At 36.7% G+C, this 27,788-nt stretch overlaps 1 protein-coding gene across 1 annotated transcript; it reads right to left on the bottom strand.

Annotated features, from left to right (window-relative positions):
- Nucleotides 1-11,242: 11,242 nt before the first annotated feature.
- LOC111893132 (cytochrome P450 Tp9025) lies at nucleotides 11,243-13,968 on the bottom strand. The gene is made up of 2 exons (XM_023889200.3): nucleotides 12,817-13,968; nucleotides 11,243-11,939 (listed from the first exon to the last, which is right to left on the bottom strand). Exons 1-2 carry the CDS (start codon nucleotides 13,696-13,698, stop codon nucleotides 11,319-11,321), a joined length of 1,503 nt encoding a protein of 500 aa, XP_023744968.1. The 5' UTR covers nucleotides 13,699-13,968; the 3' UTR covers nucleotides 11,243-11,318.
- Between the last annotated feature and the right edge of the window lie 13,820 nt (nucleotides 13,969-27,788).

Raw genomic sequence — 27,788 nt, 5'->3', positions numbered from 1 at the left:
TATCGAATATAGCCTAAGGGCTTATACTCTGATTAGGTTTGTCCTCATACGTACAAAAAAAGTACTATTATTAATTAAACTACTGATAGAATACTTATGGGAGAGGTGCCTAGATTGGAAATTGTCGCTTTAGGTTGTTGGATTTCAGAACTACTATTTGCTAAAATGGTCCCGCCCTCCGACTTTTCTTGCCTGGATGATCCTTACTTGATAGTCTTGAAGTACAAAACAAGATTTAATAAAACACACAAAAAAATATTCAGATATATAGTTATATATAAACTCAGTCCCTCGATGAGAGCATACCTAAACATATACAATGAAATCTATAGGAACCCAAACTCAAGAGATTAGGTCAATTACAATATCTGAGATTAGCATAATATGTGGTCTGAACCACAACTAGGCATAACATGTACACTTATGCTTAATTATGGTTAGATCGACATACAACTAATATTGGATATGGAAATTGATAGACTAAACTCTTGAGAATCCCATAGAACTTAGAACCCAACGATTAAGACCATCACTATCTAGGAAATATTGCACGGTTATCATGCGAGAATGATAGATCTTGGAAAACGGGTGACAAAACCATTTCCAGAGAAAGATCAAGCCAACTGAATTGTCATAAGATCCCTCCAAGGAGCTATTAGTTTCCTCTAAGGAGGAGAAAAAATCCATTCAGTAAGGAGTTGATTTCTCGCATTATGAGAATAAGAAGGCCTGAAATCAACATTGGATTCACTACACATCCCTTTCCCTTGAAACATCACCTGGTTCTATCATACCTATCTTATCCACTCATCACGTCGATCAAATTCACACAATCAATGACAAGTTGGGAATCATCAAAGAAAGCAAAATGGGCCTGTCTAACATAATCAAAAGGTTACAGGATGATCGAAACCTAGATAAAAAGGATGGAGGCTCCAGGCACAAGTTGCAGAGCAAAAGTCATCGTCGCAAAGGAAAGAGCCGGTGTAACACAAATAAGAACTTGATCCATTGAGCAATATATCCCTAACCTCGTATAATAGACTTACCCAGATCAGTTGTGCCCTAATGTCCACAAAGAAGTTCGTTCATGCAAGAAAATTGTATCATCGTTATCCCTCTAGTAATAGTCTATTTATTACATTGAAGTTTTCCACACCTAACATAGAGACTTTCAAGATATTTTTTTTAAATCACACACTTAGTCATTAGTGACCGTATCTGTAAAAAGGCATCATAAACTAACACCCTCTCTTTCGTTAACTACAATAAGTATCTAAACATGCCTTGGAGAAGAGTCTTCATAAGAAACGCCAGGACACAACCAAACCTTGACCCAGTATCCACCAATGCATTGATCATTGGGCAAGTTGCAAAAGCCCTTGCTAACTGGAATGTCAGATCCAAACAAGGTAGAGAAATCAGAGGAGATAGTACCCATGGTGGTAATGGGAGTCATCCGAGGGCATGTACTTAAAAGGAATTCATGAACCGTAAGCCCAAACCCTTCTACAAAAATAAAGGAATAGTAGGACTGACTTGATGGATCGAGAAGATGGACTCAGTATTTGAGATCAGCTTATGTGATGAAGATTGCAATGTTAGGTTTACTATCTATACCTTCGAGGACGCAACATATTCATGGTGAAACAACCATGTCAAAACCATAGGAATTGGCACATCGAATGCCATCTCATGGGATCATCTAAAGCAGCTACTGACTGAAGAGTAGTGTCCCATAGAAAAGATGAAAAAGCTAGAGCAAGAGCTCTGGAATACTTTCATGAAATATATATACATTTCAACTTATACCAAGCACTTCAATGATCTAGCTACTTTTTGTCCCAACCTCGTCACCCCAGAGCACAAGAAGATAGAAAGGTATATATGGGGCTTAGTTAGGCTATTCAATGACTAGTCACCGCATCCATACCAACCACGTAAAATAGTGCCAAGAGATTGGCTTTTACCCTGACCAATCAAGTAATTCGCCAGGACACAATGGTCATGCCAAGGTCTGTAAATAGTAAGAGAAAGGATGATAGTAACCTAGAACAACTTGAATAGAAGAAACAATTGCAACCGTTGCATCAGCTACTCCATTAAGATAGTATGAATGAGATCTTCTTTTATACAGTGAGTGCAACTACCACCACATAGGTGTATATAGAGAGCTAATCTATAATAAGTGGGATGAGAAGGGCCACGTCGCTATGTCCTATAGGAGCCCGACTCGTGCCATAAACTCGAGAATTAGAAATCACAATTGTTATGAATGTGGAGAAGTTGGCCACTTCAAGAGAGATTGCCGTAGGTTAAGAAATCATGGGGGTGATGCCCAAGGAAGAGCATTTTTCATTGGCACAAATGACGTTGCGCATGATCTTTACCTAGAAGTTGGTACGTCCTCGTTAAATAACTTATGTGCAAATTAAATAAGGATATAGTTTTGAGCATTAAATATAATTCAAACATAAAACTAGTAACAAGCCAAGAACATATGTTATTAGTTGTTGGAGGATACGTATGTTGCATGATTCTAGAATTAAAGAGTCTTAGAAAATTTGATTTAGCTCTATTGTGCAGCTCCCGTCTAAGTCTAACCGTAGTAGAGAGAAATTATACGGTCGAAAAGTTGTTTAAAGTGAGCGGCATGTAACAATATTTGCCAGATTATTAGATAATATTATATAGAACTCTCATAGTAATATTATGATGTGTCTCTTTGATCCAATGAGTACTTGACTCATGTCTCTCTTTATTCTAGAAAGTAATTGTCTGATAACTCTATGTATGGGAAAATACTTATCTGATGACCCTATAGTAAAAATCCAAATTGGTTCTAAACTTCAAAGGAGAACCTTAGGGGGTAGATTACTCTCTATAAAATGAAATTTTAGGATATGCATTGTACTTAGTTTTAACTCTATCCTAATATCCTATAAATATCAAGAACTTAGTAATTATTTAATGGATATGTTATTATATATATATATATATATATATATATATATATATATATATATATATATCATATTAATTATCGGATAAACTATATCAAAAGAAAACTTAAGATAGACAAGGTACTTAGTTGTACTCAACACTTATATCCCATCTAAGATAAAATATGAATCCTAAATATTGTGTGAATGTATGATCATTTTTGGTCCGTTAGATTAAAAGAATGAGTGGTTAAGATGAAGAATGACATGATAGTAATTAATTAGAAAAAAAATTATTTTATATATTTAAACCTCCAATAGGGGAAATTGGATATTTTGTTCTATAACAAATTAGGAAAATGCATACATAAAGGGATATAAACCAAAAATTTAGGAAAACATTTAAATCAAAATTTAAAAAATAGTAATTAACATTTTTGAAAATTAACATTTCAAATCCAAATTAATATTTGGATCGTCTGCATTACGTTCTTCAAACACCAATTTCAACTATGTGTTTCATTCTTCAACGATCAATTCCAGTTGAGCAAAATTTTTTTTTTGAAGAATTCGTTTCTATTCTGCATTCCTTTGTTATGCATCTCATTCAAGAATTAGTTTCCAATATGCTTCTACATGAAAAAAAAAATTTGAAAACAATATTATGTCAACTACATAATATGTAAGAATGTGAAAAAGAATTTATAATTTTAGGCATCTTCTACAAGAATGTAAGCATGTTTTTTTAAGAATGAGATTAAAAAAATACCGAATCTTAGGAAAAAAAATACTTTTTATTAAACTTGAAACATTAAATTGCCATCACAAATGAAATATTCATACACAATGTACATATACCATTATTTACTATTTTCTTGTTCTTTAAAAAAACATTAAGAATAACATTAGACCTAAACTTTTCTAATATAAATAAAATTACGAAAATGTAAATAAATTCATTAAGCATAAATATCATTTTCACTATATTTTCATATACCATTCTTTAAGAATTCAAACAAATTGTTTAGGAACGAGATATTTACTTGTAGTTAAAACTACATACACCATTCTTTAAGCAACAAAGTTACAATTTTGTGTTTAACACGTTTGTTGTTGATTTATTTGAAACTGAATTATTTAATATTTTAAGAAGCCTAATAAGAATAAAATTTGACAAGTTCTATTCTTTAAGAATATAACTTATTCAAATTTAAACATTTTCAAATTCCTTATGTGATCAATCTAATATAAAGAAAAAAAACTATTACAATCAAATTACATCCTCAAACAATACTGTATTTGGTTGATTTACAAATATTACAAGTATAAAAATTGTTTTTCATATTTGCTCATTCACCGTTCTATAAGACATCATACTAAATTCTTAAAGAATTGAATATTTATTTCTAAACAAATTTAAGAATGAGACTGGATTATACGCGTTTTATTCTTAAATAATATAATTGCCTAATTCTTAATGAACATGACTACTTTGTTTTAAAAGAATATGACAGCTTCAATATATTGCCTTTTAAATTCCATCTATTAATCAAGCACAAACTTAACTGCTTCAATATACTGTTTTTTGAATTCCATGTGTTAATCAAACACATAGGAACAAAAACCCCAACATTACATCACACAAAAAATCTTACAATTCGACTGTTTTACAACCAAATTTCAATGTGTAGATCAATTGGTTGTAAATAAGAAATAGACTCTTGTTGCACTAAAAGATCTACAACTCCAAGAATGATGTTCTTATTTATAATTTTGGCATCTAATATTATACTATCTTTAAATTTTTACAAGAAAGCTAACATTCTATCACTAATATTAAAAGCCCTGATCATGGCTTTTAGTGTATAATTCGTGAAGAATAAAAGAAAATCTAACCAGATGGGGAGCTTCGAAGTCATCATCGCTCCGTGTTAACAGAAAATCAGCAGTATTTTTAATATTCGATTTTAAATCTGTGCGTCACTTAGAACTCGATCTCCTACCCTTCATTCTTTTGGGAAAATGACTTATTAAGGTAACTAACTATTTCAATTGTCCATATATAGGTAATGTTCTTTTTTTTGTACACATTAAGGTAACTAACTTGTTTTGTTTGTTCACATTTAGGTAATATGATCGGCTATCACCTGTTTTTGCTTATGTGGCATCCACCTGGCATATGACTTGAATACGTTGCACCTACGTGGCATGGTGCATATATGGGAAAATGACTTATTAAGGTAACTAACTATTTCAGCTGTCCATATATAGGTAATGTTCATTTTTTTGTACACATTAAGGTAACTAACTTGTTTTGTTTGTTCACATTTAGGTAATATGACCGGCTATCACCTTTTTTTGCTTATGTGGCATCCACCTGGCATATGACTTGAATACGTTGCACCTACGTGGCATGGTGCATATATAGGAAAATGACTTATTAAGGTAACTAACTATTTCAGTTGTCCATATATAGGTAATGTTCTTTTTTTGTACACATTAAGGTAACTAACTTGTTCTGTTTGTTCACATTTAGGTAATATGACCGGTTATCAACTGTTTTTGCTTATGTGGCATCCACCTGGCATATGACTTGAATACGTTGCACCTACGTGGCATCCACCTGGCATATGACTTGTTTTGTTTCTTCTTCCTCATCTTATTCTTCAAAACGACAAGATGAATTTCAAGCTGATCATCCATGTGATTGTGGCTTACCATCTCGTGTGAAGATTTCAAGAACTCCTGACAACCCACGAAGAAAATTTAGAGTTTGTCAAAACTCGATGGTAAATCAATATTGTTGAATATGTTGCAGGAGTTCTTGAAATCTTCACACGAGATGGTAAACTGCAATCACATGGATGATCAGCTTGAAATTCATCTTATCATTTTGAAGAATAAGATGAGGAAGAAGAAGCCATCGTCGATCTATCTAGGGTTTAGAATTAGGGGTGGAATCATATGACACGGTTATAGTGTAATCGAATGAAGACAATATATGCACCATGCCACGTAGGTACAACGTATTCAATTCATATGCCAAGTGGATGCCACATAAGCAAAAACAATTGATAGCCGATCATATTACCTAAATGTGGACAAACAGAACAAGTTAGTTACCTTAATGTGTAAAAAAAACAACATTACCTATATATGGACAACTGAAATAGTTAGTTACCTTAATAAGTCATTTTTTCATATATGCACCATGCCACGTAGGTGCAACGTATTCAAGTCATATGTCAGGTGGATGCCACATAAGCAAAAACAGGTGATAGCCGGTCATATTACCTAAATGTGAACAAACAAAACAAGTTAGTTACCTTAATGTGTACAAAAAAAAGAACATTACCTACATATGAACAATTGAAATAGTTAATTACCTTAATAAGTCATTTTCCACATTCTTTTTTTTCTACACCTCTAATTTCCTGATTTGATACGTTGGAATAATGCACTTGTTTTTTAATGTGAGAATAAATCGACAATTCCTCGACATATAATGCTTGACGTTTCTTTAGCAATGGTTGTAAATTGATGACAGATTACAGAGTTTTGGTTGCGACATTATCGATTGATGAAACGATCCACGACAGATGGAAATTCACCTGATGCTGATTTGGGTACACCACCCCACTTGATCTTTCTTATTATTTAAGCCCTAATCAGAAACATTCGGCCTCACTTCCATCTTTAAAGATCGAGGAAATTGTTAATTCTTCACTTATACAAGATATTTCAGTGGATCCGGACCTTAATCGATCGAGTCTTGTTTCGATGGTTGCTTCTTTAATAATGAATCTGGTGATGGGGTCGGCAGTGTTGTTGTAGGGTTGTTTATGGGATTTTATGGTGACTGGATGATAAAGATGAACATGGTGGTCGTAGCGTTTTGTGTATGATACGTGTGTATAATTCTGAAGGCAAGATGGAGAAGACAGTAGTACGAGGATTTGAGCCTAAAAGGATTTTACCTATGTTCAAATAAATAAATCTTTAATAATATATAAAGGATAACAAATTAAGTCCATAATTATAGTCTTATAATTTTCGATAGTTAATTAATTAATTAGTAAATTTACTATAATGCCCCTATCTATTGATTGGTGGATAATTTTTCATACATTCACACAATAGATAGCGGTTATATATGAACCTAAGTCTATATATATATATATATATATATATATATATATATATATATATATATATATATATATATATATAATGTATTATTTAGTTATGTTATACATTAAAATATATGAATTTGTGTATTTTATAAACTACTTAATTGATTAAATTAAGCATTCATATATTCCTTTTTATTTTAATTTGCAATTTGATTAATTCTATTTTGTAAAATGTCATAAGGTTTAGATTTTGGAACTTTATAACATAGTTGAATCATACACGTATCTTTGCGATTGCTAAGTATATACTAAGAGTCTTCTAACTATTCTAAGGTATCTATTATGTCATGAGTTAATTCTATAATAAAATATACAAAAAATTTGTGTCTACACATGAATTGTTGATATTTAAGTTTGGTAATAACCTGAGATTTGACGGATGTCACATATAACAATTGTGTGTCACGTATTACAATTGTATGTGAGACTATAGTTGGAACTATAGAAGTTGTATGTTGATGTAACACTATATTTGTATTATAGCATTTGTATGTTATTGTGAGACTATAGTCAGATTATAGCACTATAAGACTATAGTTAGACTATAGCTGTAAAACTCAATTCTTATTTATTAGTTGATATCCCGTTGTTGTGAATTTTGTTTGAGAAATGGAGATTTTAGGAAAACGTCGTGAGTTATATGAGACGCGTCATGAGCCACATCGATAACTAGCAACGCGACCCAGGTCTAGGTCGTCGCGATACTTCACCGCTTTTACACAAAACACTAGTTTTTGGGCATTGGGACCTATATAAGGGAACTAACATGTTGTGGTTCCCTCTATCACCATCCTTCATTCTCTAAATACAAAACTCTAGCCTCTTATGCCTTGTTAGAGAGATTTTGGTGTATTTGTGAGATCCTTGAAGAAGAAGTAAGTTTGTGGTTATTGGAGAAGTCTTTTCCAAGTAGATATTATACCGTTTAGTTACTTCTCAAGCTTTCTAAGACCTAAAGCTCACAGGTTTATTAAGATTCTTGGTTAGATCTAGGTATTGGATTTGATTTTGGTCCCTTTTGGCCCTTTAGACTTAAGATTCATGGAGTATGAGCAACATCAGAACCTTACAATGGATTGGAGTAGTCTTCTGTCCAGTTAGGAGTCGGAACATGTATGTACATGGGTTTCCTTTGAGCCATGCACAAGTTCTTAGCCTTTTTAAGCTGATAAGAATTTAATGTTGGAGATGTAACTTGAGTAAACCTTAGTTCTGGATAAAGTTGGAAACTTTTCCATTAAAATCTTTTTGAGTTTAACATCTAAGAGTTTAAGCCTTGGTCTGAAGGGATTAAGTACTTAACTCAAAAATGGATTTTGCTCTGGCACAATCAATGATAGGTTGTGATGCGAGTCTGGGAAGAGATTCATTACTATTATGTCTTCATGTGATCGTGACACAACCGGAATCTAAGTCGTGGAAATCTAGGGTTCAAAATGTTCACAATTGACTTTTTTACTAGTTTGACTACTGATCAAACTTTGAGGATTTGAACAATAGACTGAGGATTGACCTCTGTTTGATTTAGGTAGTGCGTGTGGCTGACTTGTTTGAGGGCTTATGTAAGTGTGAGATTTCAGCTCTTTAGATTCAAGTGGGTTTTCTCACTATATTATTAATGTCATTATTTGATCCGCTGTGTAGTATGTATGTGCAATATTATGATATGATTATATGCTTAGATAGACTAATTTTTTTGCTTGCTTATTTACATGCTTTGTGTGAGATGATAGGGATACTGATGTTAAGTCGTGATCCTATAGGCTCATTTAATGATGGCGATATCGGTGTTATGTCGTGAGACTACAAGTCCATTTGAATGATGTCGATATCGGTATTTAAGTCGTTACAATAGCATTCATATGTGTATTTATTGTATTTTTGGTGAAATATATAGTATAATCGGGAACGCACTAAATTTTGTAGTTACGTTTTAAAATTAAATATTTTTTAAGTTGTTCTTAAGAGAAATGGAAGAACATAACATGACTATACTCGCATCTGGTGACTTCCACTGAATTCTAATTTGATGCTATATTTTTATGATGATGGAACCAATGGATGTTTATGTTCCTTTTTATGAAAATGGTTTTCGGGTTGCCTACTTATCTATTAAAAAAGAAAAATGTGGTTGAAAATTTGGAATGTTATAAATTTAGTAAATATATTCAAGTATTTTTCAAAAGTTGAGGTAACTTATACTCAATTTGTGTCCTTTTGAACTTTGTTATTACTAACAACAAGAGTAAATTAGCTAGAAACGTGGTCCCTGATCAAAACTATATGTTGGATTTACTTTTTGAAATCTTCCTGAAATTGTCCTTATTGTGCATTTCATTGCAGATTTTGTCCATGAGACAACGAAATGCATGTATTAAAAGATAAAACATTTTATCAAACCTATGATTTGAGTAAAATAAAAGCAGTAAAACTAAGACGAAATGCAAACTTGATGATGAATTTAGGATAACTTCAAAATTCGGACCAAATTTTTGATTTTAAGTAGGGTAGATGTAGTAAAACCCAACGAACTTTTGCCTTTTAGTTTAAAAGGTTCCTTATCTATTTTTTTGTAGTGTAGTTTATTAAACTATGAAAATCGGTATAAAAAACGTCATTATTTCAAATATGAAGGGGTAAGTCGGTTGTTCTTCTTAGTTGGCATCTTGATCATCATATATGGTACATGTGGCATGCTAAGAACATTCACATGGATTTTCTATAATAAACATAGCTTTATTAAATTAAAATAAAATAAAAACGAAAAAAATCAAACCCCACATCTTGAACAACATCTCCTGAACATCGATAGTTTGCCCCATCTTCAACCATGATGACGGTGGATGCAACGTACCAAATCCTTCTCCTTCACACCTTCAAATCCAACCTTCTTCGCCACTTCAACAATGTCGGAGTAGCTCCTCGACCATATAGTTTGCTTAGATGAGAAGTGGGTAATCTATCCATAAATTGAGTATAAAAAACATCAAGGTACGGCTCTTGCAAGCTTTTGGAATCTCACTCGGCTTGAGCATTTGAAGCTCCAATGGAAGAACATATGGGGTCTTTTACGATGCCTAGCTATATTTGCCAACATAACCAGAAAAATAACCCCATTTTTTGGGTCTGATGAATTTTCTAGGTCTTGTTACTTGCATTTGGCGTTCAATCATCTCGAAGGTGAGCTAATATGTTTATCAGACTTGTAACTTTAATCTTTATGAGTTAACAGTCTGAAACTCAAATGAAATATTGAAATTTTACTCAACATGGATCATTAGATTTGTAGGGATAGACCTAACAAAAATTGAACTAAATTAAGAACCTAGCACCTGATCATCGTCGAAGAATTTGTTCACCGACAGTCTAAGTTCTTTAGGTCGAATAAGATTGATAAGAAACATAGATGATTAAACAAGTTGTGTGGTGTGATATTGGTGGGTTCAATATTGGAGGAGAACAGTTTGTTGTGATATTTGAGGTCGATGGATGGAGGGGTAAATCGGTAAGAGTTCTAAAACATAGAGAATGAATATGGTTTTTCCGTTTTTTAGAGATGGAACGATTATTACACATTAGGGAAAAAATAATAAGAGGGGAGAAAGAAAAAGCATTGTAGTAGACTTAGTGTATGTGTGTGTATATATATATATATATATATATATATATATATATATATATATATATATATATATATATATATATATATATATATATATATATAGAGAGAGAGAGAGAGAGAGAGAGAGAGAGAGAGAGATTTATTACTCAAAAAGTGAAAAAAAAAAAAAAAAAAAAAAAAAAAAAAAAAAAAAAGCCATGTAATCTACTGCTCCTATTTAACAGGTCAATTCTAAGTTTAATGGTTTATACTACAAAAAATATATATCACGGACATTTTAAACCAAAACTGGGACATTTTAAACCAAAACTCTAAAGTTGGTTGGGCTAATATTTACCCTTTTAAGCAAGGACATGGACAAAATTTGTACTTAAACAATACTTAAAAACTTATCCTATATTGATGTTGACGATAGTATAGAGTTCAATGCATATGATTTGGCTATAATATATAAATCATAACACCAATTATGAGTACTTAAACTATAAAACAACACATACTTGTTCATTTATTGCATCATAATGACCAAAAACCTTTTGCATTTATTGTTCTCCCCATGTTTTAATGAGAAAATGAAGAATACAGAGTAGGTGTTAGCATCAATGGAACTTTCTTTACTGCGGTAGCTCCATCATTCTCTGTTATGTCAACATCTTTAGGGCTTAATTCAAAAGGTAGTTTCCAATTGAAGTAGTATAACATTTGAGCGAGAGCAAACTGAATAGAAGTTACACCAAAATTAATCCCAGGACACATTCTCCTCCCTGATCCAAATGGAACAAACTCAAAGTTTGTACCCATGAAATCAGTAGTGGACTTTTCAAATCTTTCTGGTTTGAAACTTTCTGCATCATCCCAATATTCAGGATCAACTGCACATGCAAAAGCATTGACAATCACTTTCATCTTCACTGGTATATCATAACCAGCAATCTGACATTGTTCTCTACATTCCCTTGGGAGTAGTAGAGGGAGAGGAGGGTGAAGCCTTAAAGTTTCTTTGACAACAAATTTAAGGTAAACCAAATCTTGTAAGTCACTCTCAGTGATTTTCTTCTTTCCCTTGAATGCTTCTCTCACTTCTCTTTGTGCCTTATCCATCACATTAGGGTTTTTCATCATTTCTGTCATTGCCCATTCAATTGTCATAGCACTCGTATCTGTGCCTCCAGTAAACATATTCTATATCATTAAGAAATAGTTAGAAAATCTTCTAATGCTCCAAACTTATCATAATAAAAGACACTCCTGAAGCACATTATATAAGAAGTAACGTTGATAATCGGTACCCCATTAGAGTCGGGGAAAAAGTCACACTGTCATGGTAAAAGCTTGTATCAATGTCAGTTTTTTATACCAAACCACAAAATGTCATTCCATAACCATCTAAGCAATGCACCATAGGCCTTAATTTTCAAATCAATTATTAAAAGAATTAAAGAAATCAGTCAACTATTCGTATACTTTTTTGGCATATTTATGCAGTTACAAAATGTATAGAATTATATTTACAAGAAGATATGTATTAGTCAATAGTCACCAGTTGTGTGTTAAATTCATTTAAAATTTTGGAGAACATAGTTAAAAGACTCCACACTTTGAAGCGTGATGAATTTTCCAATCTCCAATGCTTTCATGTTAAGTACACTAATTCAACAAATTAACTTATACGTATTTTTCTTTTATTATATCTGTACACTCATAATGAGAAATTGCTGTATAAACTAAGTTCATAGAACACTTACAAGTAAGGAACATTTATTGTTTTTGCACGTTTATATCCATGAACCATATTGACCAAATTATTTGTGTAATAATTTATCGTTTTCTAAATTATCGAATCTCAACAAATCAAAATATGATGGTCTCAGCCAAATTTTGGCGAGTAATTGACTTGCTAAACAACTAATGTTTTAGTATTTATACCATATTGTAGTTTTTGGTTATTTTTTTTATAATTTGTTAGAAACAGTAAACTATGAAATGATGATTCAAAAACGTATTAAAAAGGGAGTATTTTTTTGCAATACGAAAATAAAAAAAGAGTTTAGAAGCGTACCACAAAGACAGCCTTGATGTTGTCGTCTGTGATTGGGAACTGAAGGCCACCGCTCTCTTTGATGGTGAAAAGAACATCAAGCAGATCGTCTTCCGAGACACCGTTTCTTTGTCTTTTGGTTTTCCGTTCCTCAAAAATATCATCAAAAATCTTATCAAGACTTTTGTGAATCTTCGTCAACTTAGATTTCATCCCAGAAATGACCGAAAGGAACCCAAACTCAGGAAACAGATCTGCAACATAAAACCCACTCACCAATCTCCCCAAATCATCCACCAATTCGATCAATACATCTTGTTGTTTGCAGTTATCCCCAAACGACGATTTGCACACAATGTTGTTGATCATTTCCGTTACCTTCTCACGTATGACTATTGGTTTTTCACAGCTCGATCGGAGGAACTCGATGAAATGATCGATCTCTTGCTCACGGAAACCACTGAACGACCGGACTTTTTTGGCACTTAAGAGTTCCACAGTGATCATCTTCTTCATTTGTCGCCAGTAATCGCCGTAAGGGCCAAGAGCAACGTCGGAGCTTCCATACAACACAATATCGGCGAGGAGAGTGTAGGGGCGGCTAGCGAGGGCGAGATCGTTGGTTTTGAAGACTTCTTTGGCTAACAGAGGAGACGAGATGACAATGGTAGAGATCTGGCCGAGTTGCATGTGCATGATGGGACCATATTTCTTGGCTAACTCACGGAATGCATGGTGCGGCAGTGCTCCAGCTATCTGATGGATGTTTCCAATAATGGGTAGCTTTGGTGGACCTGGTGGAAGATTTAGAGATTTCGAAGCGTTGGGTTTTCTGTTAAGGATGAAGTAGAAGGAAAGAATGAGGGAGGAGACCAGGAGGAGGAAGGTGACTCCGGCGTCCATTGTTGTGATGGAGAAGATGATGGGTAAGCTCCATCTATTTATGGAAGCTAATTGGATTGGAATCAAGTTGACTTAATTATTGCTCTTTCTATTTTCACATGCAAATTTACCATAACAGTCACTGCTCACGACTCACCAGTATATATATATTTTATTCCAGCTGCTCCTCGTTCCCAACAAGTAGTTGGTAGTAATTAATACAGTCATGAAAGGTGTGTAAGCGTTGATTCACATCAATCTTACTCTTACCAGATCTTCATTTAAATCCCACCAATTCACGTAAAATCGTGATCCTTGTTTACTGGGTTTTTGGAATCATTTAAAGGCTATACGGCTACCTTTTTTTAGTTTCTCTTTGCTTCAAAATTTTGTGGAATGGTGGAAACGGTTTTCACAACTAATCGACAGGAGCAAGATTGCAATTGTGGATATTGGATAAAGCGATTAACGTGAAACATCACAAATGTCATCGATAGGTTACAGCTGCAACCTGCATGGTACTACACAAACTCAGTTTTTGACTGATGGAAAAAATATTTACCATTTTAATATTATTTCAAAACTATTTACCATTTAATGTTTTTATCCTTTTTCTTTATTTTTTAGTTTTTTTTCAGTTTTTTTAATTAAATATCTTTTTTTTTCTTTTTTTCTTTTTTATTTCACCTTTTTATTGTTTTTCTCATTTTTTCTTTACTTTTTAGTTTCCTTTTAGTTTTTTTTTTTAAATTTAAATATCTTATTTTTTTTTCTTTTTTATTCAACATTTTTATTGTTATATATATATATATATATATATATATATATATATATATATATATATATATATATATATATATATATATATATATATATTTCTTTTTTATTCAACATTTTAGTTTTTTTTATCCTTTTTTACTGTTTTTTAAATATATGTTTTTTTTATTTATTTTTTTCTGTTTTATTTAAATATCCGATTTTCTTATACAACCTTTTTACTATCAAATTTTAGCCTCAACATTAAAAAATCATCAAAAACCACCACTAAAATCAAATTTTAAGGTGTAAAAATTTCAACATTCACATACAATGTTTTTAAAGTGAAAAAAAAAATCTCAACATTGTTTCTTACAAAAAAGACACCACAAAAAAACTTCAACATTGTTTATTACTAATAAGTTAAAAACTAACTTGAAGATCGATTAGATCTATAAAACAGGTAAAGAAATAAACGAGTAAACAGCAAGAACACAATAATGGATCGAAGATGTCGAATGATTAATAAACAATCCTCAGAAGAGCTCGATAAAGAACTTCTACTGTAGAGGATTAGGGTTTACAAGAACGATGAAGAAAGTAATCTGTGATCTATCATAATGCTATCAATCGTTCTAAATCGTTAACCTAATATGCATGCAAGCACATTATTATATACTAAACCCTATCAGCTCACGGTTGGACAGGCCCAAACCGGAGTACAAAACTTGGACTATTAACCGAGCCCAATGACGTAATACAAAATAAATCTGCTACCCAACAATTTCCCCCTTTGCGTCAATTGGAGCAAGATCACTTTGTCTTCTTACTTGGGCCAGCAGCGGGAGCCTTCTTCTTTACAATTTCAAACATACGCGAGATAAGGGCGAGGATTGTCTGTCTGAATCGGATGTACCATTGAATCATGTCGTCAAAGTATTTGATATCATCCGCTGTATTTTATTTGCACCTATGGATGATCCCCAGCACATGCTCAAGACAAGCAGTGGTATAAAGATGTTTATCCGCTAAGGTAAAGAGACATTTCTGTCCTTCACTCCTAGTGAACATGACCGAGTTTCGCATTGGGTCAATCTTTCCCATCTTCATCTGGTTTAGATCACTGGCCGAGCCAACAGGAGAGATCTTCAGTTTCTTCTTGAAGACATTTGCAATCTCCTGATCCATCAGGGCGACCTCCATGATATAGCACACCAATATCCTTTTGAGATGGTCAATGATCGGACCATATTCAGCCTCATTAGTCAATAGGATGTTGTGTAGAACGATCCAGTCATGGGGGTTGAGGTTCGGTAGATCTGCTAAAGATATGGCATGTTCGGTTTTTGCAGACCCTCTAAGCACTTTGAACCGAACGTTGATAAATCTCCCTACAGTATATGGCTTCAGAACCCGAACGTTGATGATCTTCTGAGCGCTCCAGGTTTGGTACTGGGGTTGAGCGGCCTTCAGATAGAACTCGATCAATTCCCGATCAACCTCCGGATGAGGATGAGGGAACTCAGCAACGTTAGCGAAGGCGTGAAAGATGAACACCTTTCGGGTTAAGGGCATGTCGAACTGAGAGTCGACAGAGTTGTAGCAATCAAAGGAGATTACCGGTTCAAGCCATAAGATACTCGGAGTATCGATTACCTCCTTTATCATCCTCTCGAGAGTCCAAGCAGGGAAAAGAGTCTTCCTGCTCTCGAGTAGGTCGTGGGCTTCTTTCTGTTTGCGCTCAGCTTCTTCAGCTTCTCTCGCCACACAAACATGGTCATCTTCAGTATTGCGACGACTTTTGCGTTTCAGCAAGTCGGCAATAGTTTTTTGATCATCTTCCTCTTCATCCTCAGCAAGTTTCTTGCCTTTGTCCTTCACACCCGAACCAGAGGCTTGGCCTGTAGGAGGAGGTTCGGTTATGTGCGTTGCCTTGGAGGAATGAGGGGGTTGCGATCCGGACTCCTTTTCTCCCCCTTGTTTCGGAGTGGACACGAAACTGGGTAGCCCTTCAATTTTACTGAGCAGATCCAGGGCAGGAGCGAGTTTCTCTGCAAGGGTTCGCCTTACAGAATGGTTCAGTATCGGATCGTGCGCTTCAAGGATGTTGGATATAGCTGAGTGTACATCCGAAACACACGTCTTGATTACCTCCCGTTCGGATCGAAGAGCGTCAATTTGTTGTTGAGAATTTGAAAGTTGAGCACTCTTGACCTTCAGGGCAGTGGTCTTCCTTGCTAGAGCGTCCATCAACGAGTTGTCATAGGCTAGATCCTCTTGGAGTTTAGAGAGGCGCTCGTCGATAGAGGTACGAAGGGCAGAGTTGTCGTCTGTTAAAGTTTGACGAAGGGTGGCGAAGGACTTCAACTCTGTGGAAACAAACGTGGCCAACTGTTGAACAATTGGTTCCAACGTTGTCTTGGTAGCAGTTGCACTCTCTTGCAAAGATTGTAACAGGGTAGAGGCGTCAGAGAATAGTTTATCGACTTTTTCGGTCGCAGCCTCACAAGCTTTCGTCGAGGCATCTATGGCGGCGGTGGAAGAAGCGACCGAATCATGTTGAGCCCTGGAGAAGGCATCAACAATCTTCTGAAGAGCAGCTTCAGAAAGAGATGATTGAGAATTGGAGGAGGAAGCAATGAGCAAGTCAACCTTCTCATGCAACTCCTTAAGGTGCTTCTTTGTTACTGGAGCATCCTCATCATCGTCGCTTTGCACCTGAAACGAACTGTAGTAGACCGAATCAAATGTCATGTTCTCCCCGCCAAGGAAAGGGTTATCGCCATCAGAGGCATGACCGGGAGATGGTGGTGGTGGTGAAGCTGGTGGTGTTGTGGTATGAGTAGGTTCAGGGTGAGTTTGAGTGGGGGTAGGTTCGGGTGGTTGTTGAGTGTGGGTAGGTTCGGGTGGTTGCTGGGTTTCGGTTGTGTGTATGGTTTCGGTTGCTGGCGGTGGTTCGGTTGCATCGGTATGAACCCCCATATCAGATACGTTGGTTGTAACCTTTGCAGTAGATGTGGTTGTTGCATCGGTGAAAATGGGTGGTGGTATAGGGAAAGAGGTTTTAGGAATGTTGGTAGAGGGGTTTATGGTGGCAATGGAAGTAGGAATTGTTTGAGTGGGAGAGGGAATTGGTGAGTTATGGATTTCCATGTCAGGGGTAGGTGATCTGGGTGGGGTGTTGCCTCTTGGAGGAGTGTCGCCTCTTGGAGAGCCATCTGAATCCGAACTCTCACCGTCCGACTCACTCGAAGAGGAAGCGATAATGAGTTTTCGCCTGGGTTGAGTCTTTCGCCTCTTCTGCTGCGGGGACTGAGCAGCTTTCGTTGATTTCCTCTTCCTAGGAGAAGGGCCTTTAGCCCCTTTGGCCACCTGTTTGCCTTTATCTGCCTTTTTGCCTCTCGGAGCAGGCTTATCGGCATCGTGAATGGACTTTAGCATCTCCGGCGTGAGATCCCTTGGACCAGACTTCTTGAACTCCTTGTAAGTCCAGATGATCCTGCTGTCCGCTGGAACATCAGCGTACATGGTTTCTGGGATGGAACCATTGAAAGGGAATTTCGATGCATCTGAGACGATGATCTTCATGGTATGGAATGTACCAATCGAAGACATCGGTGTGCCGGCAACAGTGGGGACATTGTGCTTATCCATCGCCCACTTAGTAATAAGGGTCCAAAATCGTGCATACGACACCTCAGAATGTCGTGAAGAAGAAGATAAACTTTGGATGAGTTGTTGCCAGAGAACCAACCCATAGTCGACGTTGACGCCGTTGTAAACTCCATACAGAATGGACAGGAAGAGTCGACTGGAGCCATCTGAACCTGAGCTCCTTTCTGAGAGACCCTTGAAAAGCACAGTGAACATTTCGTTCCACTGTGGCGGTAAACAAGACTTTTTGAATTTTGCGACGGAGGTGAGCGCCTCCGTGTACCCCATATTGTAGAACATATTGTAGAGGTGCCCTATCGGAATCGTCTCCGGATTAACCCTTGAAGGGCCAGCTTCAAACCCTATCAGTGAGCCAAATCGTTGCTTGGAAATAGAGGTTTTGTGATTAGAAACCTCGAAGAAGATCCTATCAACCACTTTATCATAGTGTGCAGTCGCATAAATCTGCGATAAGAGCTCCATGGGCACTGATTCCACCCTCGAAAGTGCAGGTGCGATTGGCGAATACTTCAAGCACTCAATGATTGGGAACATGTAGGAGTCATATGCTTGAGGGGTTAAATCGATTACGAGACACTGTTGAGGGCGAATGGGAAGGATGTGAGAAGTAGCGTGAACGGAGGATGAATCTGCCATTGTTGAAGATGGGAAGAAGATGATGAACAGTTAGGTTTCAGGGAATTTTTGCTCTCTTGGGAATTTTGATGCGGTAAAGAGATAAATGGGAGAGGATGTCGCTTTTTATAGTGGGTTTAAGGAGAGAGAAAAATCTGCCCAAATCTTCCATCGAAATACCAAGGGTTTTTCGGAATGACTGATGTGTGACAGTTGTGGAACCGATGATCACGCATGAGAGAGAATGTCAGATTCCGAAGAACACGCCGCCCAACAAGCGCCGTTTCTGATGAACCGTTACATATTCACACGCGCCTTTCTGTGCCAGAGAGAAACCGTTTCAATTCTCACACGCGTCTGCGGCGTCAGTTAAAGATAGACGCCTCAAATTCGCACGTGTTCCCTATTCTGCCGTTTGAAATCAAATCACTTAACCTCCCGCCTGAGTCAGCAACTCTTCATCTTATCCCATTAAAGTGTAACGGCATCTTTTGAATAAAATACCCACGTGGATTAATTTTGACCGCAGCTTATAATCAACCACCAATTCAATGAAACAGCCTGTAATTATTAGTACCAGAATTTTGGAAAATCAAAGATTTTCGTGCTAAGAGTGTAAAAGAAAAGAAATAAAGTAAATCTTTTTGGGAATAATTGTGATGTTAATAATGACACGAAACAAATGATCCCGGGCACGAATCTCTTCCTTCAAAGTCAAGAGAGACCTTAAAGTGTTTGTATGGTTTCCCGTTGAATAACGATCAGACACTTATTAAGAAGTGTTGAAAGGCATCTTTTAATTAGGCATATTAGGGTGGCTTTAGCTTTGAGTCAACAGTCCTAATCTTGAAATAAGATAGAAAGTGAACAAAGTACTTGTGAGACCGGTGTAGTCTGTTGAACAAGTAGGTAGGAATTAATTTTAATGTGGCTTGGAAAATATAAAATCTCAACAAAAAATTAAAAACTAGATCCCAAGGGAAGAAATGTTATGGTGTTTAACAATTTCATAGGAATCACACAAAATAAAAATTTGAGATTTCATGAAGATACATCCGTCAATTCTTTGGTGAAAACTTGAGCAAATTAATTGTTCACCGTCAATTCAGATTTGGTATTGAATTTTGGGTTTCACTTAGCTCGTAGTGGCACGAAACTAAGATCATAAACACAGTTTTTGAGTAACCATAAACCTCAGTGGTAATTTCTGAGAGTCTCAAGGGTTACGTTGATGAAACGAATTTAATGGAGAAATGTAATGGAGATGGTGTAAGAAATCAAAGTACCTCTGCTGCGAAAAGAAGGACCAAGCAGAAAACTCTTATCTCATGTGAGAAGAGAGTTATGTAGCTCACGATTAGAATAAGTGTGATAGCCTAATTGGGAAGACGAGGTTTGTGTATACCAAGTCATTAAGGCGATTATTCAGAATCTGATGAGGCTTTGGGCACATACAGCAGCATGCTTCTAGGGACACTTAACTAATCCAACAAATATTTCCCCATAAACGAACGAACACACATATAAAAACTAAAGACAAAAAGCAAATAAAGAGAAAATATTTTTGAAGTTTTTAATATTAGAAAATAAATGATAAAAGAAATAAAAATTAAAATAAAAAATTAAAATAAAAAAATAAGGCTTAAAAAAATATAAAAGGAAAGAAAACTTTGAAAAAAAACTTTGGAAAATTTTGGAACCGAACCCGAGCGTTCGGTTGGTTTCGGTTGAGAAAAATTTTGAAAAACCGAACCCGAGCGTTCGGTTGGTTTCGGTTTTGAAAAATTTTGAAAAACCGAACCCGAGCGTTCGGTTGGTTTCGGTTTTAAAAAATTTTGAAAAACCGAACCCGAGCGTTCGGTTGGTTTCGGTTTTGAAAAATCTTGAAAAACCGAACCCGAACCTTCGGTTGATTTCGGTTTTGAAAAATTTTGAAAAACCGAACCCGAACCTTCGGTTGATTTCGGTTTTGAAAAATTTTGAAAAACCGAACCCGAACCTTCGGTTGATTTCGGTTTTGAAAAATTTTGGAAAACCAAGGAATTTAGACTTTCAAAAAGAAAATACTTTGAACAATAAGATAAACAACTTTGTACATAAAATTTACAACCAGGAAAACTACCTTTGAAATGATGAGTGAGTGCAGACGATACAACCGAACCCGAACGTTCGGTCTATTTCGCTTCTGACGTTTGAGTTTGAGAGGTAGTTTGTGGTACTGACTCTGATTACATCATACCTAGCCCTTGTAGTATTTTGTTGAATGACGCTTCAGGAAGAGCTTTGGTAAAGACATCAGCCAGTTGATTAGTGGTTCTAACAAAGTGTACTTCAACGTTTCCATCTTCCACATGATCTTTGATAAAGTGATACCTCAGTGCTATGTGTTTGGTTTTGGAGTGTTGCACTGGGTTATGACAGATCCTAATTGCACTTTCAGAGTCACAATATAGTGGGATCTTTTTCATATTGAGTCCATAGTCTCGAAGTTGACTCTGGATCCAAATCACTTGAGAGGTACAGGATGCAGCTGCAATGTATTCTGCTTCAGCTGTAGACAAAGACACCACGTTTGTTTCTTTGACTGCCAGCTAACTAACTTCCCGTCAAGGAATTGGCAGCCGCCAGTGGTGCTTTTCCTGTCGAGTCCACAACCTCCAAGGTCTGCATCTGACTAGGCTTGAACGAAGAAGCCTGAGTTGGAAGGATACCATAGACCTAAAGAGGTAGTTCGCTTGAGATATCGTAAAATGTTCTTCACTGCAAGCATGTGAGGTTCGCGTGGGGTTGCCTGAAATCTAGCACAGTAACAAACAGAATACATTATGTCAGGCCTGCTAGCAGTGAGATACATTAGAGAACCTATCATTTGACGATAAAGCGTAATATCAACAGCCGGTTTATCCAGGGATGGAGTGAGCTTGGTGCCGAACGCCATTGGAACTTTGACTTTGGAATCTCCCATCATGCCAAATTTTGCTAGGAGAGTCTTCGTGTAAGCTTCCTGATTAATAAAGATGCCTTCGGGTCCCTGTCTAATATTTAAACCAAGAAAAAAGTTAATAGGACCCATTGAGCTCATTTCAAATTTAGTCTCCATCAGCTTTCTGAATTCAGCTGTTAGGCTACGATTTGTTGAGCCAAAGATGATATCATCGACATAAATTTGAACGATCATAAGGTGGTTACCTTCCTTCTTGCGAAAGAAGGTTGGGTCAACCGAACCTTGTTTGAATTTGGACATCTTTAAGAATTTAGTCAGCGTTTCATACCAGGCTCTCGGAGCTTGTTTCAGTCCATACACGGCTTTATCCAAAATGTAACAATGATTAGGATACTTTTCGTTCACGAATCCAGGAGGTTGCTCCACATACACAGTTTCTTCGAGTTCTCCATTGAGAAATGCACACTTGACGTCCATTTGGTAGACCTCAAAGTTTTTGTGGGCAGCATAGGCTAGAAATATTCTTACGGATTCCAGCCTAGCTACAGGAGCGAAAGTCTCTTCATAATCAATTCCTTCCTCCTGACAGTATCCTTTCACGACCAGACGAGCTTTGTTTCGAATTACGTTTCCTTCCTTGTCCATTTTGTTCCTAAAGACCCATTTAAGACCAACAACCGAGGCATCTGGAGGAGTTGGAATAAGGCGCCAGACTTTGTTCCTCTCGAATTCGTTCAGTTCATCTTGCATGGCTTGAACCCAATCGGAGTGATCAAGAGTAGTATTAACTGTCTTTGGTTCAACTTTTGATACGAATGAGTTAAACATGCAGAATTCGACTTTGGAAAATAAGGAGGTCTGTTTTGCCTTGAGTTGAGATCGGGTCAGAATTCATTGTGTAGGAACAGCTATAGAGGAAGGTCGTCAGACCATGGTATGTCGACAATGGTTGTTCCCGACACATGACAGGAGACATCTCCCAACTACACAACATTCAAAATTTTAATGGGGGATATGTTTCATTTGCGGGAGGGGATGGCGGAAAGATCATTCAAAAGGGAACAGTTTCCAATGGAGTGCTAAGCTTCGAGATCGTCAACTACGCGCCTGAACTGAAGCACAATTTGTTGAGCGTTTCTCAAATTTGTGACAAGGGCTACTCGATGCATTTCATCGATAAAGAATGTCTAATTTTGAAGCCAGGCATTGTCATCCCAGATGAATAGATCCTTGTGAAGTCGAAACGGGATGACAATTCATATATCATTGACATGAACAACAATCTCCCTGAACAAGTCACATGTATCTTCTCAAAGGTTTCTGAGCACAATGCTATGTTGTGGCATCGTCGGCTCGAACATGCTAACGCAAAGAACCTGAATCAAATTGCAAAGAATGAAATAGTGTGCGGGCTTCATGTCAAAAATTTCATCATGTTTGAAAAGTGTGTGGCTTACGCTCAAGGAAAACATCACAGAAAGCACACTTGCCAAAACAGGTTAATTCGATCAACCAGGTGCTCCAATTGTTGCATATGGACTTATTTGTTCCGGTCAACGTCCTCAGCATCAACCAAAATTCTTACTACTTGGTTGTGATAGATGATTTCTCACGGTTAAAGTGGGTCTTCTTCTTGTCCAACAAGGTTGGGATTGCTGACCTGATTAAGAAGTTTGTTGTGATGATAGAGAACCAGACCAATCACCGGGTAAAGGCGCTCAGAACTGAAAACGGGATGGAATTCAAGAATGTCGTTCTCGATCATTTTTGTGTGGAAAAAGGGATACTAACCCCAAGCTCAATGTCAAGGCTGATGATTGTTACTTTGTGGGTTATGCTACTCGCACGGTGTACAAGGTCTCCAACAAGAAGACAAAGCAAATTGTAGAATCCTTTGACGTTCGCTAGTTGGAGGAGAATGATACGGACGCCCGAGTCGGTACGAATAGGTTATTTGATTACACATCTCTTTTCAAATCATTCAATGTGTTTTTAGATGATTTGTTTGGTTCTTGCTCCGGTTCCAAGGAAGTTATTGAAGATGAAGAAGAAGATGTTGTGTACAGACCACTATTGGTGCCTTCTATGACTCTTGCGGTGGATGAAGTTGTTACAAGTACTTCCTCAGGTTCGCCATGCGAAAGAACCAATCCTGATGCTGAAGCCACTCCTCTTACACCTGCAGAAAGAGACTTTATGACCAGAGACACTTCCATTGTAACTCAGACTTTCATGGAGTTACTCTTTCCCAAGCCGATTGCACACTTCTAATCATTTTAGATCATATGAGGTGACTAATAAAGCAGATAACAGACTCATCAACATCAATAACCTTTCTGTAACGCTCAATGACATCAGCTAGGAGCTTCCCACCAGACTTCAACACGATCACCCGATCGAAAATATCATCGGTCAGCTGGGCGACGGTGTTAGAACACGAAGTCAGAGTGGAGATGTCAAAACATGTCTCTATTCTTGCTTCATCTCTCAAATAGAGCCAAAGAATGTCGATATCGAACTGAATGAGCCCAGCTAGGTTGATGCAATGCATGAAGAGCTGAATCAGTTCGAAATGTTGGGGGTTTGGAAACTGGTTGAATTACCTAAAGGCAAGAAGTCCCTCGACATGCGTTGGGTTTATCGCAACAAGCAAGTTGATTCAGGGGCTATTGTGCGGAATAAGGCGCGATTGGTTGTCCGTGGATTCAGGCATTAGAGGGTCTAGACGAAGTTTATGTGTCGTTTGCTCGCTTGGAGGCTATTCACATTTTCCTCGCGTATGCCTCTTACATGAACTTCAAGGTCAACCAGATCGACGTCAAGACTGACTTCCTGTACCGCACTATGAAGGAAGAAATCTACGTTGATCAACCTCCTGGGTTTGTCAACTCAAATTTTCCAAATCACATCTACAAGTTGGATAAGGCTTTATATGGGTTACATCTAGCTCCAAGGGCGTGGTATGCAACTTTAAGAAGCACTTGTTCGAGCATGGATATACACGGGGAACAATCGATCAAACCCTGTTCATTAAGCATGTTGGTTCCGATCAGATTCTTGTGCAAATATACGTCGATGACATTATATTCGGGTCAACGAGTCCACAACTGTGCAAGGAATTCGAAGTCATGATGAAGAAGATGTTCGAGATGAGTTCTATGGGGGACATGACCATGTTTTTGGGGCTTCAGGTCAAACAAGACTCAACCGAAATCCTGCTCCATCAAGCCAAGTATGTTGACGATATGCTAGAGAAGTTTGGGTTCAGAAACGCAAAACCTGCCTTTACGTCGATGGCCGAGCAGCCCCTGTTGACTCCAAATCCTCAAGGCGCATCCATAGATCAGACTAAATACAGATCGATGATCGGATCGCTGATGTATCTGGCTGCGAGCAGGCCACACATCATGTTCACAGTCTGTCAGTGCGCACGTTACCAGGCTAATCCTAAACTCTCCAATTTAATTGTTGTCAAAAGAATTTTACGGTATCTCAAAGGCAAACCAAAATTGGGTCTTTGGTACCCGAAAAATTCTGAATTTGATTTATATGCTTTTGCTGACAGTAATTACGGAGGTTGTGAGCTTGACAAGAAATCAACTTCTAGGGGATGTTAGTTTCTAGGAGAACGGCTGGTGTCATAGTAGTGCAAGAAACAACATACAGTCTCAACCTCAACAGCGGAGGCAGAATATGTTGTTGCTTCTGCCTGTTGTTCTCAAGTCATATGGATCCAACATCAACTGTTGGATCCATATGTTGGGACTTTCTAGAAACCCCTATTTTCTGTGATAACGAAGCTGCAATTCAAATTGCTAAAAATCCAGTCCAGCACTCAAAAACCAAGCACATCGACATCAAAGTGCATTTTATCAGAGATTGTTATGAGTGTTCGCTCATTCAGTTGGAACAGGTTTGCACAGCTAATAATGAGGCGGATATGTTCACAAAACCATTTAACAAAGCTCGATTCGATGTGCTTGTTGGATTTTTGAAAATGATACGCTTTGAAGATTAATTTTTGTTTTAGGATAGTTTAAATTTGCGCATTTAATTTCCATTCTCTCATATGCACAAATTTAGGAGTAGAACTAAAAACAAAATAAAAAATATAAAAATCAGAAAAATTAGAAAATCCAAAAATAGCTGGTCTGTAGGTGATGTGATGGGAAGTGATATAAACTTTGTGATAACAGGCAATTTGAATATGTGTAAGGTACCAAAGTTGAATTGTCTAGGCTCTGTGTTCAATGCGCTCGTAGGCACGGAAGGTTTAATTGGACTTGACTAGGCATAGATGAAATTAAGGAATCTAGAGACTTGACAAATTTTGACTTAGATAGTTCGGTTTAGCCTAACAATACGATGCTTGGGTAGGTTGAGCAAGGAGATATACATGGAATCTGCGGATTACATTAAATCATCTGTATCTACAACCGTGGTTTAACTTTTCCTCGATGTACAGACTTTGTCCTTAATTTCCGTATTGACGGGGCGATCGGGGAATTCTGATAAATTAGGTCTATAGAAGGTTATTTTCTTTCTTTCTTTCTGTTAGTCATATGTTGCCTCCTTTGCATGATTGAAATATATCCGATCTAGACTGTAACATATGCAATTCTATCTCTCTGTATCTTCTATCTATGCAATTCTTTCTATCTGTTAGCCATATGTTGTCTCCTTTGCGTGATTGTATTATCTGACCTAGTACACAGCATATGCACCATTCTATTTCTCAATCCCTCTAAATCTGCTTAGTCATATATTTCACCCTCTGCGAGATTGGAAGAGATCCGACCTAGGTGTACAACATATGCATTCTAAATCTAACTTCTCCCTTAATAATTGTCTGATCATCTAAAGTAAGGAGTATTTTGGAAGTCCCTGATTATTGGGGTATATCAGGAAGCGGGAAACATGTTCTAGTACATCTAAAATTGAACTATTAATAGGTTGTCTGTAGATCTCGCTGCTTAATTTAGGAGGACAATAATATCCTTGGTCATCGTCAGATGAATGATCCTTAGGAATTATGTCTAGGAACATAGGGTCAAATGTCTTATCATTTGTAATATGTGCTCAATCTGTCACAATCTTTCATGCTTAAGTAGACCACAATACCGACAATTGACCAGATCTATTCATAAAAGAGGAGGTACTGATAAACGGATTGAGGCTGTCTAGAAACTTTGATCCCAATATCACAAAAATATTATTAGCATTGATGAAAGAGAAATTAGCGTTAACTCATTTTAATTTCAATTTTATTTTTTATTTTTATTTTTGCTAAAAATAAAAAAAATTAAAAAATATATATTTTAGTTTAAATTTTTAGATTTTTTTTTAATTATTATTTTAAGTCTTCAAAATGCAGTATTTTTAAATATGTTGTGGTATTGGGATTGGATTTGAAGCATCTTGGGTTGCAACCCATAAGGATGGACCGGGTTTTAGATCCTAAGTATAAAGGGTGGGGTTTCCGGTCGTTTACCCCTTTACCCACATTTCCGGATTACGGCCGTGAACCTCTCCAGACTCTCTCTCTTCGTTGATCTTGATTCATCTCTTAATCGTGTTTTTCTGTCAAAATTGTTTGTTTCCTCACACAGGTATGCTCATGGTGAACCCTACAAAGATATTCTTCATGCGAATCGACCATCAATCGAGGGCTTAATCGATGAAAAACCTTTGTTTGGCGTTCATAGCCCTTTGAAGGGTTTTACAGCCCTTTAAAGGGTTTACGACTATTGAAGGGTTCACGGCCGTGAACCCCCTTCTAACCATGAACTCCGATTTTTGGACATGAACATTATTTTTCCAACACTTAATCATCAACTAAAGCCTAATTAAATTGTTTAATGAGTAAAACCTTAATTTTAATTGTTTAAATCGATGGTTTTCCCACTTGACTAGGTTAAGTGCAGATCAAAGAAATGGCTGCTTTGAGGATTGCTGAAAACCACAATGTTGTTGTTTTTCTTATGGATCTACCAGCAGCTCACGTTGACTTCAAGTCCATGATTCATGGACTGAAGAAATGTTGCTTGGCATACGCTCTTACTGCGAGTCCCATAATTTACCAAGAGCTGGCGAAACAATTATGGAACACTGCTACAGTACT

The sequence above is a fragment of the Lactuca sativa genome, chromosome 4 (assembly GCF_002870075.4).
Source record: "Lactuca sativa cultivar Salinas chromosome 4, Lsat_Salinas_v11, whole genome shotgun sequence".
Lineage (NCBI taxonomy): Eukaryota > Viridiplantae > Streptophyta > Magnoliopsida > Asterales > Asteraceae > Lactuca > Lactuca sativa.
The sequence above is the reverse complement of the archived record's forward strand: the minus strand, read 5'-3'. Positions and strand labels throughout refer to the sequence as shown.